Source organism: Punica granatum, chromosome 2 (genome assembly GCF_007655135.1).
Source record: "Punica granatum isolate Tunisia-2019 chromosome 2, ASM765513v2, whole genome shotgun sequence".
NCBI lineage: Eukaryota > Viridiplantae > Streptophyta > Magnoliopsida > Myrtales > Lythraceae > Punica > Punica granatum.
This window is the reverse complement of record NC_045128.1, coordinates 32,373,170-32,386,154: the sequence shown is the minus strand read 5'-3', so window position 1 is coordinate 32,386,154 and position 12,985 is coordinate 32,373,170. Positions and strand designations below refer to the sequence as shown.

The window sequence follows — 12,985 nt, the reverse complement described above, 5'->3', positions numbered from 1 at the left end:
AAATCTGCGCCTTCCATGAATGCCCGAACCTTCAAAACTCAAGCTTTATAGTTTTCTCCATCGAACACATGGTGTAATGATGGAGAAACCAGTTGCTGATGGAGAAACTTCCATCTTCAACCTGCTTGCTATCAAGCAGTTATAAACACCGGACTGACCACCGCTTCATAGATCCTTCAAGATCCTTTGAGGCTCTGATACCACTTTTACTCCTCACACTCACTCAAAATGATCAACACTCACAAGCATTATGCAGTGAAAACTGCAAAATTGTAGAATTGGACGGTGCAAAAGAGAGCAAATACCAAGGGAGAGTGAGGGAGAAAGATGACAAACTTCATACGTACAATAACTGTCGACAACCCTTTTTAACAAAAGTACATCAGATAACTGCAAGAGAAATAACTACCTCCAAAACTGAAATTCGAAATTTAAACATAATAACATAAACAACTGTCTGTCTTGTCTTTTAAAAAACAGTCAACTAACAACCAGACTAACATAGCCACATGGAAAACGTAAAGGACTGCAGGTCCGAGACAAATCTGCATCCAATAAAATGACCTGTATGTGCAAATAGGGCCACGTACTAGTCAATCCTCAAATGGGACGACAAGTTTGACTTTCAAGGAAACAACAGTATGCTGGTACTTACCACAGCCATGTGTTGGTGGACATAGCAGATAAGTGAAGATGACAAGGAAGAATCTTCCACTGGACATATTTTGTCTCCAATGACCAAAAGGAAATGAAGAACAGTTCCAAAAGGGCCGGTTCAGCCCCTCCCCAATTATTAAAATGTAGACATGGATTGAATCAAATTCTTGTTAATTAGGCATGTCAAAGAATATTTAATTAAAAAATTAAAAAAGAAATTATCATAGTACAAAATCGGCAGCTTCCTTCTTCTCTGCACTAGTCTTCTTAATCTTGTATTTCCTCGAGGTCATTCCGGGTCTCTCTCTCTCTCTCCTCCAACTTCTGTCCGACGAGAGAGAGGGAAAGAGAGAGAGAGAGAGGGATCAAGAACGCCGTTGTTATAGCTTCGAAAAGATTCTTTGAGGGCATTCATGAAGGATCCCCACCCGGGTGTTCTTCCAAATGTCAACAAGTTCCAAGACATCCCACGTCGTCGTTGTTCTTGCTGACGGAGGTAATGTCCCAAGTCAAGATTCCGCTGCCTCAGTCAAGGAGCAGAGATCCTCGGCCCCGGAATGTTCTAAGGCGGCAGCTGCAGCTTCCTCAGGGGATCTTGAATCGGGGAGACCTGGAAAGGAGCCGCATTCGGGCAAATCGGAGAGGGACTGCAGGATTTGCCACCTCAGCTTGGCTGCAGCTGATCGGGAAGTATGCGGTGCCGATAATGCCCCGATCGAGTTGGGGTGCTCCTGCAAGGATGATTTGGCCGCTGCTCACCAGCAATGCGCCGAAACCTGGTTCAAGATTCGGGGGAACAAGTAAGTGCCTACATCGAATACTGAACTGAATTCGAGCTTTTCCATGTTTCTTGCTGTGAACATTGCTTCTCTTGATGTCTTCGTGTATCTTGCTCGGGATGGCCGGTTTTGCTTGCCAGTAGATGAACAAATCAAAAAAAATTGTCTTTGCCATTAGGATGCATTAGGAAGTTCATCCATGCTGAGTTAACACAGAGTGGGAAAAATCGTTTGGGGAAAAAAAATTAGTTTATCCGCTTCCTTCCCTTATTCGAAAAACCGAAAAAGCTTTTCATGAGCACAAATTAACGAGTTTCTTCTATTCCGATATGGTCGTGAGCACGGAATCTTATCTTCGGTGGTGCGAACAAAAGTGAAAGCTGTGTCCGAATTAATAGTGCTAAAGCTGGACAGGAACCTTAGCTTTAGCTAATATATATATTGTCCGCAGCTCAAAAGACCATTTTTAAGACTTCTTCCCTTCTTTAGGCATTTTATAGACGCAAGAATCATCACGTTGAGAAGCTCCCTTTCCGTTTTCTATCACCGAGTATGCATTTGAATTGGTATGCACGGATACTGCTATAGGATTCGTATCGAGGCCCTGCTGTTTTATGCGGGTATAGAAATCCATGACCCAAACGACCAACGAGTTCTCTCAACAAGTTAATTATGATTGTGCTTGTCGAGACAATCGCCGACCCTTCAAACGTTCTCACAGGCCATTCCCGAAGTAAGCCACAAATTTCAACCCATTTGTAGCACAATAAGATAGAGCGGCACCACTGTTGCTTTTCTGTTTCTTTTTTTTCATCCACGAGCTTTAGTTTTCTGACTTTCAGTTGAGAATTAAAATGATTGCCAATCTCCTGAGTTTATGACAGCATTCAGGACATAGATAAGTTGCACTCAGCCGCTGAAGATCTATCTTTTTTGGAACGAAACATGCAGTTGTTCGGACTTCTTGTGATGACTTCGTTGTACCAGTCATAGGCACGATTCCTGTCTAGAGAAATCCCTGTCCTTGTCATAATTCATGTCCGATATATTAACTGTCCCGTCTCGTTCCGAAAATAGTTTTAGTTGCCAGATTTTGGATGGAACAATAGAATCAATTCGGTTGCTCTTCAAGTTTTGCCTATGCAGCAGAACTTCGATTTCATTTTAGATTTGATTTTCGTCCCTTGGACCTCAACAACATCATTTGCTTTCATTGACGTCCTGTTTCATTGGAAGCTGCAGAAGATTCCCATGGCTCAGTGGCTCGTGGTATTTATTATCTTTCCATGAGCATCTTAAATTAAATCTCTGAGAAAAACTTGCAGGACGTGCGAGATCTGCGGGTCAGTAGCACGCAACGTCTCCGGAAACTGCAAGGCAGAATTGAGTGAGGTGGATGAGCCCGTGGCTCCACCACCACTTCACCTGGTGCCAGGGCCTCCGAACTTCTGGCATGGCCACCGGTTTCTCAACTTCGTCCTCGCCTGCGTTATCTTCGCCTTCGTTATCTCTTGGCTCTTCCGCTTCAATGTGCCCTCTTAATGGTAATGGATCCCCAATTCTTCTTGACACCTCTCTTGCATCCCAAGATCCGGATGAAATGTCCTTATGCTTTTAAGTTGCTGCTGTTCAGAGCCCATTTTCAGTAGAGCATCGGATTTCTCAGACTCGAGCAACCGCATTTCACTATTGATGTAAATGGCTCGGTTTAACTAGGTCGTAATGCTGTGAGCTCCATGGGACGGGGCTGGAGTCCGACATGTACAGTTGGTTATTTTTAAGCCTAAGAAACCGATCCAACGGAACATTCGAAGAAATGAAGAATGAACCGCCAATAATTAGACATTGTGCTTTGCTTCCACGCTACTGATTTTTCTGTTCGATACTGAATCCGACATTTATCATTTCGGATTCAATGTAGTTCACCACATTCACTGTAGTTTCACCACTGGATGATTAAACCTCGTATGTGCAGTTTACTAAAGAGCAGACTAATTCAAGTTGAGTCCATCAGAGATCATCATCGATTCCATTTCTGGTTAGTTCAGTCATTGTCAATTCTATTTGTAGATGATATTAGGATCCTCAAATTAAAGAACCACTTGCTAGAGTCGAAATCGGAAGAGGATCCTTTGATCACCACAAAGAGAACCATAGATCGAACCGAACCAAGCGAAGTTGAACAGAAGTGTTCAATATCCTTATGGTGCAAAGTTCAGGGAACAATATGAAACTTACCCAATCGGAACTGACCAAATGATGAATTGATGCTCGGGATGAACATAATCGGCGATGATGTACATTGCAGAGATCACATGGAAGTTTTAGTACGAAAAAGGAGGAAAACGGAGTCCATTGATTCGGAAATATTCACACAGCAGACGGACTCTCAGACGCATAGATGACAGTTAGGCAAACTCCGATCACAAAACCAACAGAATTACTACTTCGAAACGCAACCGGAAACAGAACCAACCGATTATTTTCGATCAGCCAGTGATCTGAATCGACCTCACATCGGCCCTCTTAGCTTCCTCCTTGGGGACAGTCACAGTCAGGACGCCGTTCTCCATGGCCGCCTTCACCTGGTCGACCCTGGCGTTCTCCGGCAGCCTGAACCTCCGCACGAACCTCCCGCTGCTCCTCTCCACCCTGTGCCACGTGTCCGACCTCTCCTCCTTCTCAGCCATCCTCTCGCCGCTAATCTGCAGCACCCTGTCGTCCTCTATCTCCACCTTCACCTCCTCCTTCTTCAGCCCGGGCACATCCGCCTTGAACACGTGCGCCGTCGGCGTCTCCCTCCAGTCCACGCGCGCATGAGCGATGGCAGACGCCTCAGAAGAAGGGAACCCCGCCAGCTGGCCGGAGAAGGGGCGAAGTCTATCGAAAGGGTCGAAGGCATCGGAGCGGCGGCCGAAGAAGTGCGGAATCAACGACATTGTTCCGATGGTGGGCTCGATTGCAGTTACCGATTACAGTTATCTCGTGGAGCGAGGCGCGCAGTGGAGTTAGTTTATATAGAGGGAGGAATGATCGAGAGCGTTCTAGAGACCTCCGTGCGAATGGCGCGCTCTCTTCGGCCAAGAAATGGGCATATTTTCATTTTGCGCACTCAAGTCTTACGTCATTCCATTTATGCCCAAAATTTAGTTTCTTTCGCGTTCTGCAACATGTTCTCCTAACAGCTATGTATTCTTCTCCGCCTCGGTCTCCCTCAGCTGAGTGCTAGTACGCTTCTCGAAGGCGGCGCAGAAGTGCTTGCAGAATGGACTCACCGGGAATACGGGAATAAGGGACTTCTAAGGAAACTATTCTGTTTGGTCCAGTCGGATTCTTCGAATGTGTTCCTGATAGATAGCTCCTGAAGACGCCTCGGACGGTCATAAACCAGAGATGTCCTCCAAGTTGCCCTTTCTGATCACGTCGAGATGGACCAGAGGAGGAGAAACTGCAGTTGTCAAATGAAAGATTCAGTGAATAATTATATATGTAGGCCGAGGATGGATTAAGGCTATCCATAGACTAAAGTGAGCTGGACTTAATGGAATAGATAAATGAGCATGGAGAGACTCGAGTTGGAACATGCACGATGACTGTTCCTGAACAGACCTGCATCCAGATGAGATATCATAAAACCAGGATCTCATCTATCCTTCTTCACTAATATGTAAAGAACATGGATATCTCTTTTGCGTGATGTATAAATCTTGGAGTTAGAGGTTTGGGAGCGCAGCAAAGTGAAGAAACGAGCCAACAGTGTAGTCCATAATATCAGCCTCCGAATGTTGAACTCATTGCCGAACAGCTTGGATTAAAAAGAATAGCTAGGCAGACCTACATAACAAGGAGTTGAAGATTAATGTAATATCTCCTGCATGAAATTAAAGGTGAAGCATTTTTACCTGCTTGGAAACTGCAGCTTTCGTTCTGATTATTAACAGGTTCGATTTCGATCTTTAAGCTAGAAATTCTTGCTCATCCAGCTTCTTATGAATCTGATTCAGCAGAGCAAATGCAGCTATTATCGGCTCGTAGGTAGGTCGATGAAATAAGTGCTTTAACAAGGACTAATTGTATTTAGCTACAGCGGATCATAGCAGTAGCCCACTTTTATATGTTAGTTTCTCATTGTTTGGTCGCTCAGTTGGAAATTAACCCAGGAACACTTTGCCTAACTTGAAGATTTGTTCATTTTGTTCCTGCAATCGGGGCGTTTACAAGGCATTTGCCAGTCTTTAAGGTAACCGTTACGTCATTTATGTAGTTTTAATTCGAATTCGATACTTGTGTCTATATGAACATACATGATTTTGACTCTCGAAACTTCAATTTATCACTTCAACATGAGACGCTGATGCCAACAGACAAAAAAATACATAAAAATCTGATCGAACCTTGCCCAGAGTTTCACCACCAGAACTCGAATTCAGCTGCTTAGTCATTCAGATTTCTGATATGTAATCGGTCAGTCTATCAAGAGACTTGTATGAAGCCCCTCCGGGTCGAAGACAAGCCTCTCCCTTCTCCTTGAGACTCCTGATCCTCCCTCTCATCTCCTCCCCTTCTTCACTCCCCATCAGCCTCCTGATTGTCCTCTGGATCTCTCCCCTTTCGATACGATTCTCCAAGTGGATCCCCACCCTCCACACATCACTCACGTATCTTGTGTTCACCCTCTGGTCCCCAAAGGCTGGCTGGCAGATCATTGGGACCCCTTCACAGATGCTTTCCAGAGTCGAGTTCCACCCACCGTGTGTCCAGAACCCACCTGTGGCTTGGTGGGCCAGGACTGCCTGCTGCGGGGCCCACTTGACCACAAGTCCCCTCTCCCCTGCCACCTTGAGGAATCCTTCAAGAAGCCGGTCAAGCCGTTGAACCCCAGGGACCAACCCGGGGCGGACCACCCACAGAAATGGCTGCTTGCTATTGACAAGCCCCCAACCTATCTCCTGGAACTCCTTCTCATTAATCACTGCGAGACTACCAAAGCTCACATAAATAACGGAGTTGGTGGCTTGCTTCTCAAGCCACGAAAGCGAGCTTTTGTCAGGTTCTAGTAAGCTACTGGAGGAGGCAAGGCAGTACTTATGAAATGGGCCTATCGGGAAAACAGGAGCTGGGGATTCCCGAGAAAACTCTGCTATCTTAGCCCGTTCGAGGTCCTCGAATGTATTCCAGATAAGTCCGGAAGAGGCCCTGTTTCCTCTGACCACGTTGGTTACGTACCTGAAGATGTCCTCGAAGTTTCCCGACTTGATCATGTGGATGTCCTTGATCTTGCATGGTGTGAGCTCAGGAATAGGCTCTTCTAATCGAGACTCTGCAGAAAAAATTCCACCCCGTGCTTGGAAAAGCGATTTAGGAATGGGATCATTACCAGAAAAGGAAATAGTAGCTGTTTAACTGGCCAAATTTTCCTAAATGCATGAACTGTACTATTCAAGCATGCCTAATTTTTTTAAGATGTGCAGGCAGAAAATGATCAAAAACACAGAACAGAAGCTGGCAGAATGTACGAGCAGGAAATGCAATTTTTCTGGTGAGTCAGTTCCCAAAACTGTACTCCCAATACCACGGCAAGTGTAAGTAAACTGTCTTCTCTTCCACTCACGAAATGAACTAATGAAGCAGATGATATTTCTGAGTACATCTTATCAGTTAAGGGGGCAAAACCAAGATGCGGACTGTTCTGCAATACTAAAAACCAACTCACTACTTATCCAAAAAAAGAAAAAAAGAAAAACTAACCTTCTAGAGGAATATAACCTTTTTCACGGAGAAGCGGAAGGGCAGCGAAGGCAAGAAAAGAGCAGATGCTTGTTGTCCGCACAGCCAACCTCCGGATGTTATACTCATCCGCAATAGCTTGAGTGAAGTACCAGGCTGCATCAGTTATCAGACAGGCGATCCGACCCTTTGAAGTATCTGACAGAATATTTGAGAAACATTCCCTAAACGGAGAAAAGCAGCAGCAGTTAAGCTTCAGCGCAAAAGCTATGACATCCCCTGTGTTGGCATCGGTCTCAGACAGGGTGGGCAGGATGGAGTGGAAGTTGAAGTGAGGGTAAGTGGAAGGGTTGATGGAATTGAAGCCAAATTGAATTATGGAGATCGAGAAGCCCCGAGAGTATAAGATGCCTGCAAGCTGAATGAGTGGGTTTATGTGGCCTTGTAAGGGGACCGGGAAGAGGATCACTCGGAGACACTTCTTTGGGCTGTCCATTTGGTTCTCCTCACTTGGAACTTCCATGGAAGGGATTGGTATTTGCTTCCTTTCTCATGTATGCTCAGTGCTTATATATATTGGTGATTGGAAACGGTAGATTCCAAAGCAGGCCTGCACAAAGACGGACAAAGCTAAACACTCTCCCGGACTTGCATAGAAAAATATATGAGGATCTTAAATATAAGTTGATACCGAGAAGAAGATTAATGGGATGTCCTAGAGCATGGTAGGATACTGCAGATTTCATCAGTAAGTACGAAAGTTACTCGCAGACGTACCAATGATATAACCATTATAAGTGCTTCAGATAGACGGGTTAGATCTGCTCTTTCTATCTTGCACGGGACTAATCACAATACCGTAATCCTCCCTGTTTGTGTCTTTCTTGTTCAATGGCCGTGGCATGAGAACTTAAACATATACCCGCAGCTAATCTTCATTATGTGGGAATGTTTGGTACCTTTTTAACTTTTCTACCTTGGATAACGTGGCAGGGTCTGATTGGTATGCCGTCGGGATCGGGTGGAAAGTGAAGTGGGGCTAGTTGGAGGCGACCAGGTAGTTGAAGTTTATGTGCATGATTCTGATGGAGAAACCCTTCGAGTGAAGGATCTGGGCTTTGGACAAGCTGGAGCATGGTGTGTTTATGAGACCTCGTAGTCCTCTGCACCGTTACCGAGCACATGGGAATGGAAACAACAGTTCAGGACCTATAATTTCTCTGACAGAGAGGTTGAAGGAGGAGAACAGTCCGGCCGGGATGGACATATGCCTTCTTTGGACAAGATTTTCTTATGAAATAGTATTGACGTTGGATTGGACCAGTAGGCTGGTCAGTGGTAGCCAGTCTTGGAACTTGGAAGTGTAGACAAGATGGCGAGTGGAGACAGCTTTTTTATACTAGCGCAGTTTTAATCAAGACAATGGCATAGGTGACAAACCTTTAATATTTTTCTACTCCAAGAGCACCATGATGTAGAATAACATATCCATTATAGTCTCAAATAAGATTATCAGACGGCATCGAGATACATTTTCCATAATGATTCTGAAAATATCGAGACAAGGTGGCCGCTAGAGACAACATTTTAAATTAGTGCAGTTTAGTCAAGACAATGCAGAGGTGACAGGCCTTTAATAATTTTCTACTCCATGAGTGGCAAGGGTAGGAATAATATATCCAAAATGACCTTGGTTACTCGGTTGGAGAATAATTTGATAATCAATAAGCAAAATTGACAACTTAAACTAGAGAGAATCACGATGTGGTTGTTAGTTGAAAGGAATGGAAAAAAAAAAATGTGACAAGAAATTATAGAAAGAGCGATGCGAAAACAGTCGATTCGGCACTACCAAAAGAGAGACGAGCGGAGGTTATTCCTCATGAGTTTTTTTGGAGGAAAAGTAATATCCTCTGATTGTCTCTCTGTGCTATAAACTCAAATCCCAAGTTTCTCCATTTTATCTGGCCAACTTGAGCCATCCGTGTTCAGTTCGAGCCAATTCACAGCTGGATTAATCCAACTTACACCTAGTCGCATCATCCGTGTTCAACTTGAGCCAACTCTCAGCTGTTTTAATCCACCTAATAAGTTCCCGTTTCTTGGTTTAATCGGAAGATGAATTTTACAAGGTTGCATTCTAAATCCTCGCCCGACCTCCAGAATTCGAGAAGCCTCAATAATTGTAAGGGCTTCTGAAGTCCTCTCGAAATTACTCCTTATTCCTCCAGCTCAATTGAAGCCAGCATCCGGTCCCGGACGGAATAGCCCAGTGAATAACCAAGATGATATCGCGGTTGGAGATTAGTAACAAGCCACTCGCCAAGAGGAAGGGAGAAGAATGCAGCTTGTAAGGCCTCGTCCAAACTCCCCTAACAGCCGAGCAGTCCCTAATTACATGAAGAACAGATTCTCTGGCTACTTGACAACGAGAACAAAGGGAAGAGGAGGCAATGTTACGGTGAACATGCAATTCATTAGTGAGAAGACGCTCATGGGCTACTGGTCACAAGAATTGAGAGGAATGCCTTGTGGACCATCCCATTTGCAAATAATTTTCCATAGGAGATCAGAAGCATTCTAGAAATGAGACCGTAATTGACAGTGTATCTTCCCGTTGAGGAAGAACACCAAAAACAAGCAATCAGGACCGTCATAGGGGAGAGGTGGTCGTGTACCAGCAACTCGTAAAAGTGTGTTGTGATCCAATAGATGAGAAAAGCTCGACCATTCTCATTGTCCAGTGTCAGCTACAGAGGTGCTAAAAGTCCATCCTCGAAGTTCCATTGGGACCTCCCCAGCCACTTCATCCGCGAGGGCTCTACAACCCCGCATCCATTGGCCTTCTCTAAAATGGACTCGAGCTCCGTCACTGATCAGCCATCCCGCCCCATGTGCAACTTTATTCCAAGCTTGGGAAATTGCTTTCCAGAGCCAAGTTCATTCCATCCTGCTGAGAGAGTGAGTTGAGATCCTCCCTGCTCTTGCTGAGTATTTATGTTTGAGGACCTGGACCCAGTGTTTGGATGGTCGAGAGTTCCGATGGTCGGGAAAGCAGGCCCCATCCGACCTTGCCTAGAAGGACCGTGTTAAAATCAGACAAGTTCTAGAAGCCCAAACCTCTGAGAGACTTAACTCGAGAAATGGCATCCCATTTAACTAAGTACAGCTAATGCCGATCCAATGAATGCCCGCAGAGAAAGTCCCTGCACAGTCTCTGCATCCCCTAACATATGCTGTCCGGGAACTGCATAATATGCATAATATAAGTTGGAACAGAGAGGACTGATTGAATAAGAGTTGCCCGACCAGCCTTAGATAATGTCGATGAGGACCAGCCACCGACGTGAGCGAGCACGGTTGACTACATTTTAGAAGCAAGCCTGATGAAAATGGCCATGAACTATAAGGATGCCGAGACACTTTCCTAAATTTACGATCTTTGAGAAGGAATTGAATGACAAAATACGATCCTAGATATCTGTTGGAGAAAACTGGGGAGTGTGAGAGGACAAAAATATCTCACACTATATCCGCTATTTGGTCTTTAAGGATACCTGGTGATTGTTCTTGGAACTGGAGAAAACTTTTGCAGCTGAGGACTTTGATGTCTCCCTATATCCGCTATTGTGTTGGCCCTGGTACGAATGTATCTTTCTATTAAGACAAGTGGTTACCGGTCGGTTCTTTAATAAACTATTGCACCAGGGGGCTCCAGTGCTTTCCGTCGATTAGGGAGCACGCAACAGTTAGTTCGATTCTGGTTGATGGATGCTGGCATTGGCCTAGAAGCTCGGATCTGCAAGCTGGCCTGCTCCGTGATCTTGCAAATGCAATTCGACTCTCTGATCGTGATAGGGTCACATGGACGGCTCACAAATCCGAGACATTTTCTGTTGCTAGTGCGTGGAAATGCTTAAGTCCCAGTAGCCAGAAGATGGAATGGAGGAACGCAATCTGGTTTGAGGGGCAGTTCCCTCGATCCTCTTTCATTAGCTGGCTTTGTATTCATAATAGATTGAGTACAAAAGATAGGCTTATGAGTTGGAGAATCTCGATTACTGCACCCGAATGCGAATTCTGTAGTTTGGAATTGGAGACCCGAAATCACCTCTTTTTTGAATGCCCTATCACCCAAGGGATTTGGAGAAGTTTATTAGACCGTGTTGGATTGAACAAACACAATGTCGACTGGAATACGGAACTTTGCTGGGTCTCCTCTCTCCGTGGAAAGAAGCTGGATGTTATTTGTCTTAAATTTCTCTGGACTCACTACATTTACTGCATCTGGAGGGAGAGGAACGCCAGGCTCTACCAGAATCAAGTCTCGTCTCCAACAATTATAATACGAAGGATCTTCTCGAATGTGAAAGCAAAGTTGTCTGTTCTTCTCGATTCTCATGCAAAATTGTACACTCTATCATTGCGAGGCATATGTTTCGCCATTTTGATACTGCACTTAGTTGATTTGAGAGTAGCTCTTGGGTATTTACTGTTTTTGCTCTTTATAGAGTAAATGGTACTGGTTTCTGATGTAAATTCATTTTGTTATCAATGAAGTTTCACCATTTACCAAAAAAAAAAATATCTCACACTAGTTGAAAGAAAAAAAAAAGAAAAATTTATAAAAGACAAAGGTTTAGTAACCCATTGACTTAAGTTTTTGAGTTGCAGGTAGGCTCAAATCTAAATTAGGTCCATTTTATTCAAAAATTTATCTAAATAAATCAATGAACCAGTTCATCTTGTTCGATTTTCTCAGGTGTGATTTGGTTCCAGTATGGACCCTGTTAGAAAAATCGAGCTGAACTAGACCAAACCAACCCCTGCCCAATAGAATACGCATGTTTGTTGGAATTTATCATTAATGGCCACTCATCTTCCTTAGGTGCCATGTTGTTTCATTGATCTTTAGCATCAACTTTATGTCCCAATCAGGGGACCAAAAGTTGCCACGTATCGAGTTTTTAAATGCCGCATCCCTGTTACTCCAACCTTTTTTCATTGCTCTCCGAGAGTATATACTTCGAATTGACGGAACAGTGACATTATCAAGACTAAAAATTAGCTGTGGGCATTCTCCTCAAAGATTTTTCATCAAATCTTGGGTAACCAGAAATCCTTTAACACGTCATGGTCAACCAGTTGAACAATCTTTTTGCGTCTTGGATCTTTCGTAGAAGTCAGTTGTACGTACTTTCTATAACAATGCTCAGCACACCGATCTCTCATCGTACCGAGTTATGCCAAAGGGTATTTAGAAAATCTCGTGACGACTTAATGTCATCAGCGTCTTAATGAATTATGAAAGGCCCCTAAGGCCCTAACCAGTAAAGATCATCACATGCCCAAAATATATACTGTTTTAAATGATTGTGCCCCTACCTAAATGATTACAAGTCGACCCCCGTAATTATTAAGGCCCAAGATTGATGATCACCTTAACCTTACGCTTTTGTCAAATAAGACGACTTTGGCTGTAGTGGAAAGACTCATCAATTTGGTTTCGATCATTGGAGCCCCATGTCATGATTCCCAATTAAAGCTTATCTCTAGGTGGAGTTGATATTTGACCTGTAAGTCTATATATGAAAATGAATGAATGAAGAAATCCTGCACTAGTGTTTTTGATTTTCTACCACTTCATCTTAAAAAATAAAAAGAACTAAAGAAAAGTGAGATGCATGCATCTCTTCCACCTCACCCATTGGTTTAGTTCTTCCTTGATGTACCAATGGCATTATGCGGTATCTATTTTCTCTTTTTCATATTATAAGAGAAACCTATACGTTTAGTAAAGAGATACAAAAAGTTGAATAAAT

General features: G+C 43.9%; 3 protein-coding genes across 8 annotated transcripts; 1 reads left to right on the top strand and 2 right to left on the bottom strand.

Moving 5' to 3' along the window:
* Nucleotides 1–906: 906 nt before the first annotated feature.
* On the top strand, nt 907–8,667 carry LOC116195895. Of its 2 annotated transcripts, none has more exons than XM_031525299.1 (3): nt 907–1,457; nt 2,762–2,980; nt 8,157–8,667. In XM_031525299.1, exons 1-2 carry the CDS (start codon nt 1,102–1,104, stop codon nt 2,976–2,978), a joined length of 573 nt encoding a protein of 190 aa, XP_031381159.1. In that variant the 5' UTR covers nt 907–1,101; the 3' UTR covers nt 2,979–2,980; nt 8,157–8,667. The 2 variants fall into 2 exon arrangements, with proteins under 2 accessions (XP_031381159.1, XP_031381158.1); XM_031525298.1 differs by lacking the exon at nt 8,157–8,667 and adding an exon at nt 3,070–3,297 and having other exon boundaries at nt 908–1,457.
* On the bottom strand, nt 3,759–4,406 carry LOC116195896 (17.6 kDa class I heat shock protein 2-like). Its single transcript, XM_031525300.1, has one exon. The coding sequence runs from the start codon at nt 4,373–4,375 to the stop codon at nt 3,926–3,928; it is 450 nt and encodes a 149-aa protein (XP_031381160.1). The 5' UTR covers nt 4,376–4,406; the 3' UTR covers nt 3,759–3,925.
* Nucleotides 4,746–8,131, bottom strand: LOC116195893 (UDP-glycosyltransferase 76B1-like). Of its 5 annotated transcripts, XR_004154728.1 has the most exons (6): nt 7,941–8,091; nt 7,185–7,773; nt 5,831–6,756; nt 5,339–5,431; nt 5,046–5,270; nt 4,746–4,884 (listed from the first exon to the last, which is right to left on the bottom strand). XR_004154728.1 is itself a non-coding variant. In XM_031525295.1 (4 exons), the coding sequence occupies exons 2-3, from the start codon at nt 7,684–7,686 to the stop codon at nt 5,879–5,881; spliced, it is 1,380 nt and encodes a 459-aa protein (XP_031381155.1). In that variant the 5' UTR covers nt 7,687–7,773; nt 7,941–8,131; the 3' UTR covers nt 5,321–5,431; nt 5,831–5,878. The 5 variants fall into 5 exon arrangements, 4 of the variants coding, with proteins under 4 accessions (XP_031381155.1, XP_031381154.1, XP_031381157.1 ...); XM_031525295.1 differs by lacking the exons at nt 4,746–4,884; nt 5,046–5,270 and having other exon boundaries at nt 5,321–5,431; nt 7,941–8,131; XM_031525294.1 differs by lacking the exons at nt 4,746–4,884; nt 5,046–5,270; nt 5,339–5,431 and having other exon boundaries at nt 5,728–6,756; nt 7,941–8,130.
* Nucleotides 8,668–12,985: the final 4,318 nt, after the last annotated feature.

Excerpts from the sequence above, each read along its gene's own strand:
- LOC116195895 (XM_031525299.1), top strand. The coding sequence starts at position 1,102 with ATGTCAACAAGTTCCAAGACATCCCACGTCGTCGTTGTTCTTGCTGAC. Across the intron at positions 1,458-2,761 it reads TTCAAGATTCGGGGGAACAA|GACGTGCGAGATCTGCGGGT; the intron begins GTAAGTGCCTAC and ends AAAAACTTGCAG.
- LOC116195896 (XM_031525300.1), bottom strand. The coding sequence starts at position 4,375 with ATGTCGTTGATTCCGCACTTCTTCGGCCGCCGCTCCGATGCCTTCGAC.
- LOC116195893 (XM_031525295.1), bottom strand. The coding sequence starts at position 7,686 with ATGGAAGTTCCAAGTGAGGAGAACCAAATGGACAGCCCAAAGAAGTGT. Across the intron at positions 6,757-7,184 it reads AGGTTATATTCCTCTAGAAG|AGTCTCGATTAGAAGAGCCT; the intron begins GTTAGTTTTTCT and ends TTTTTTCTGCAG.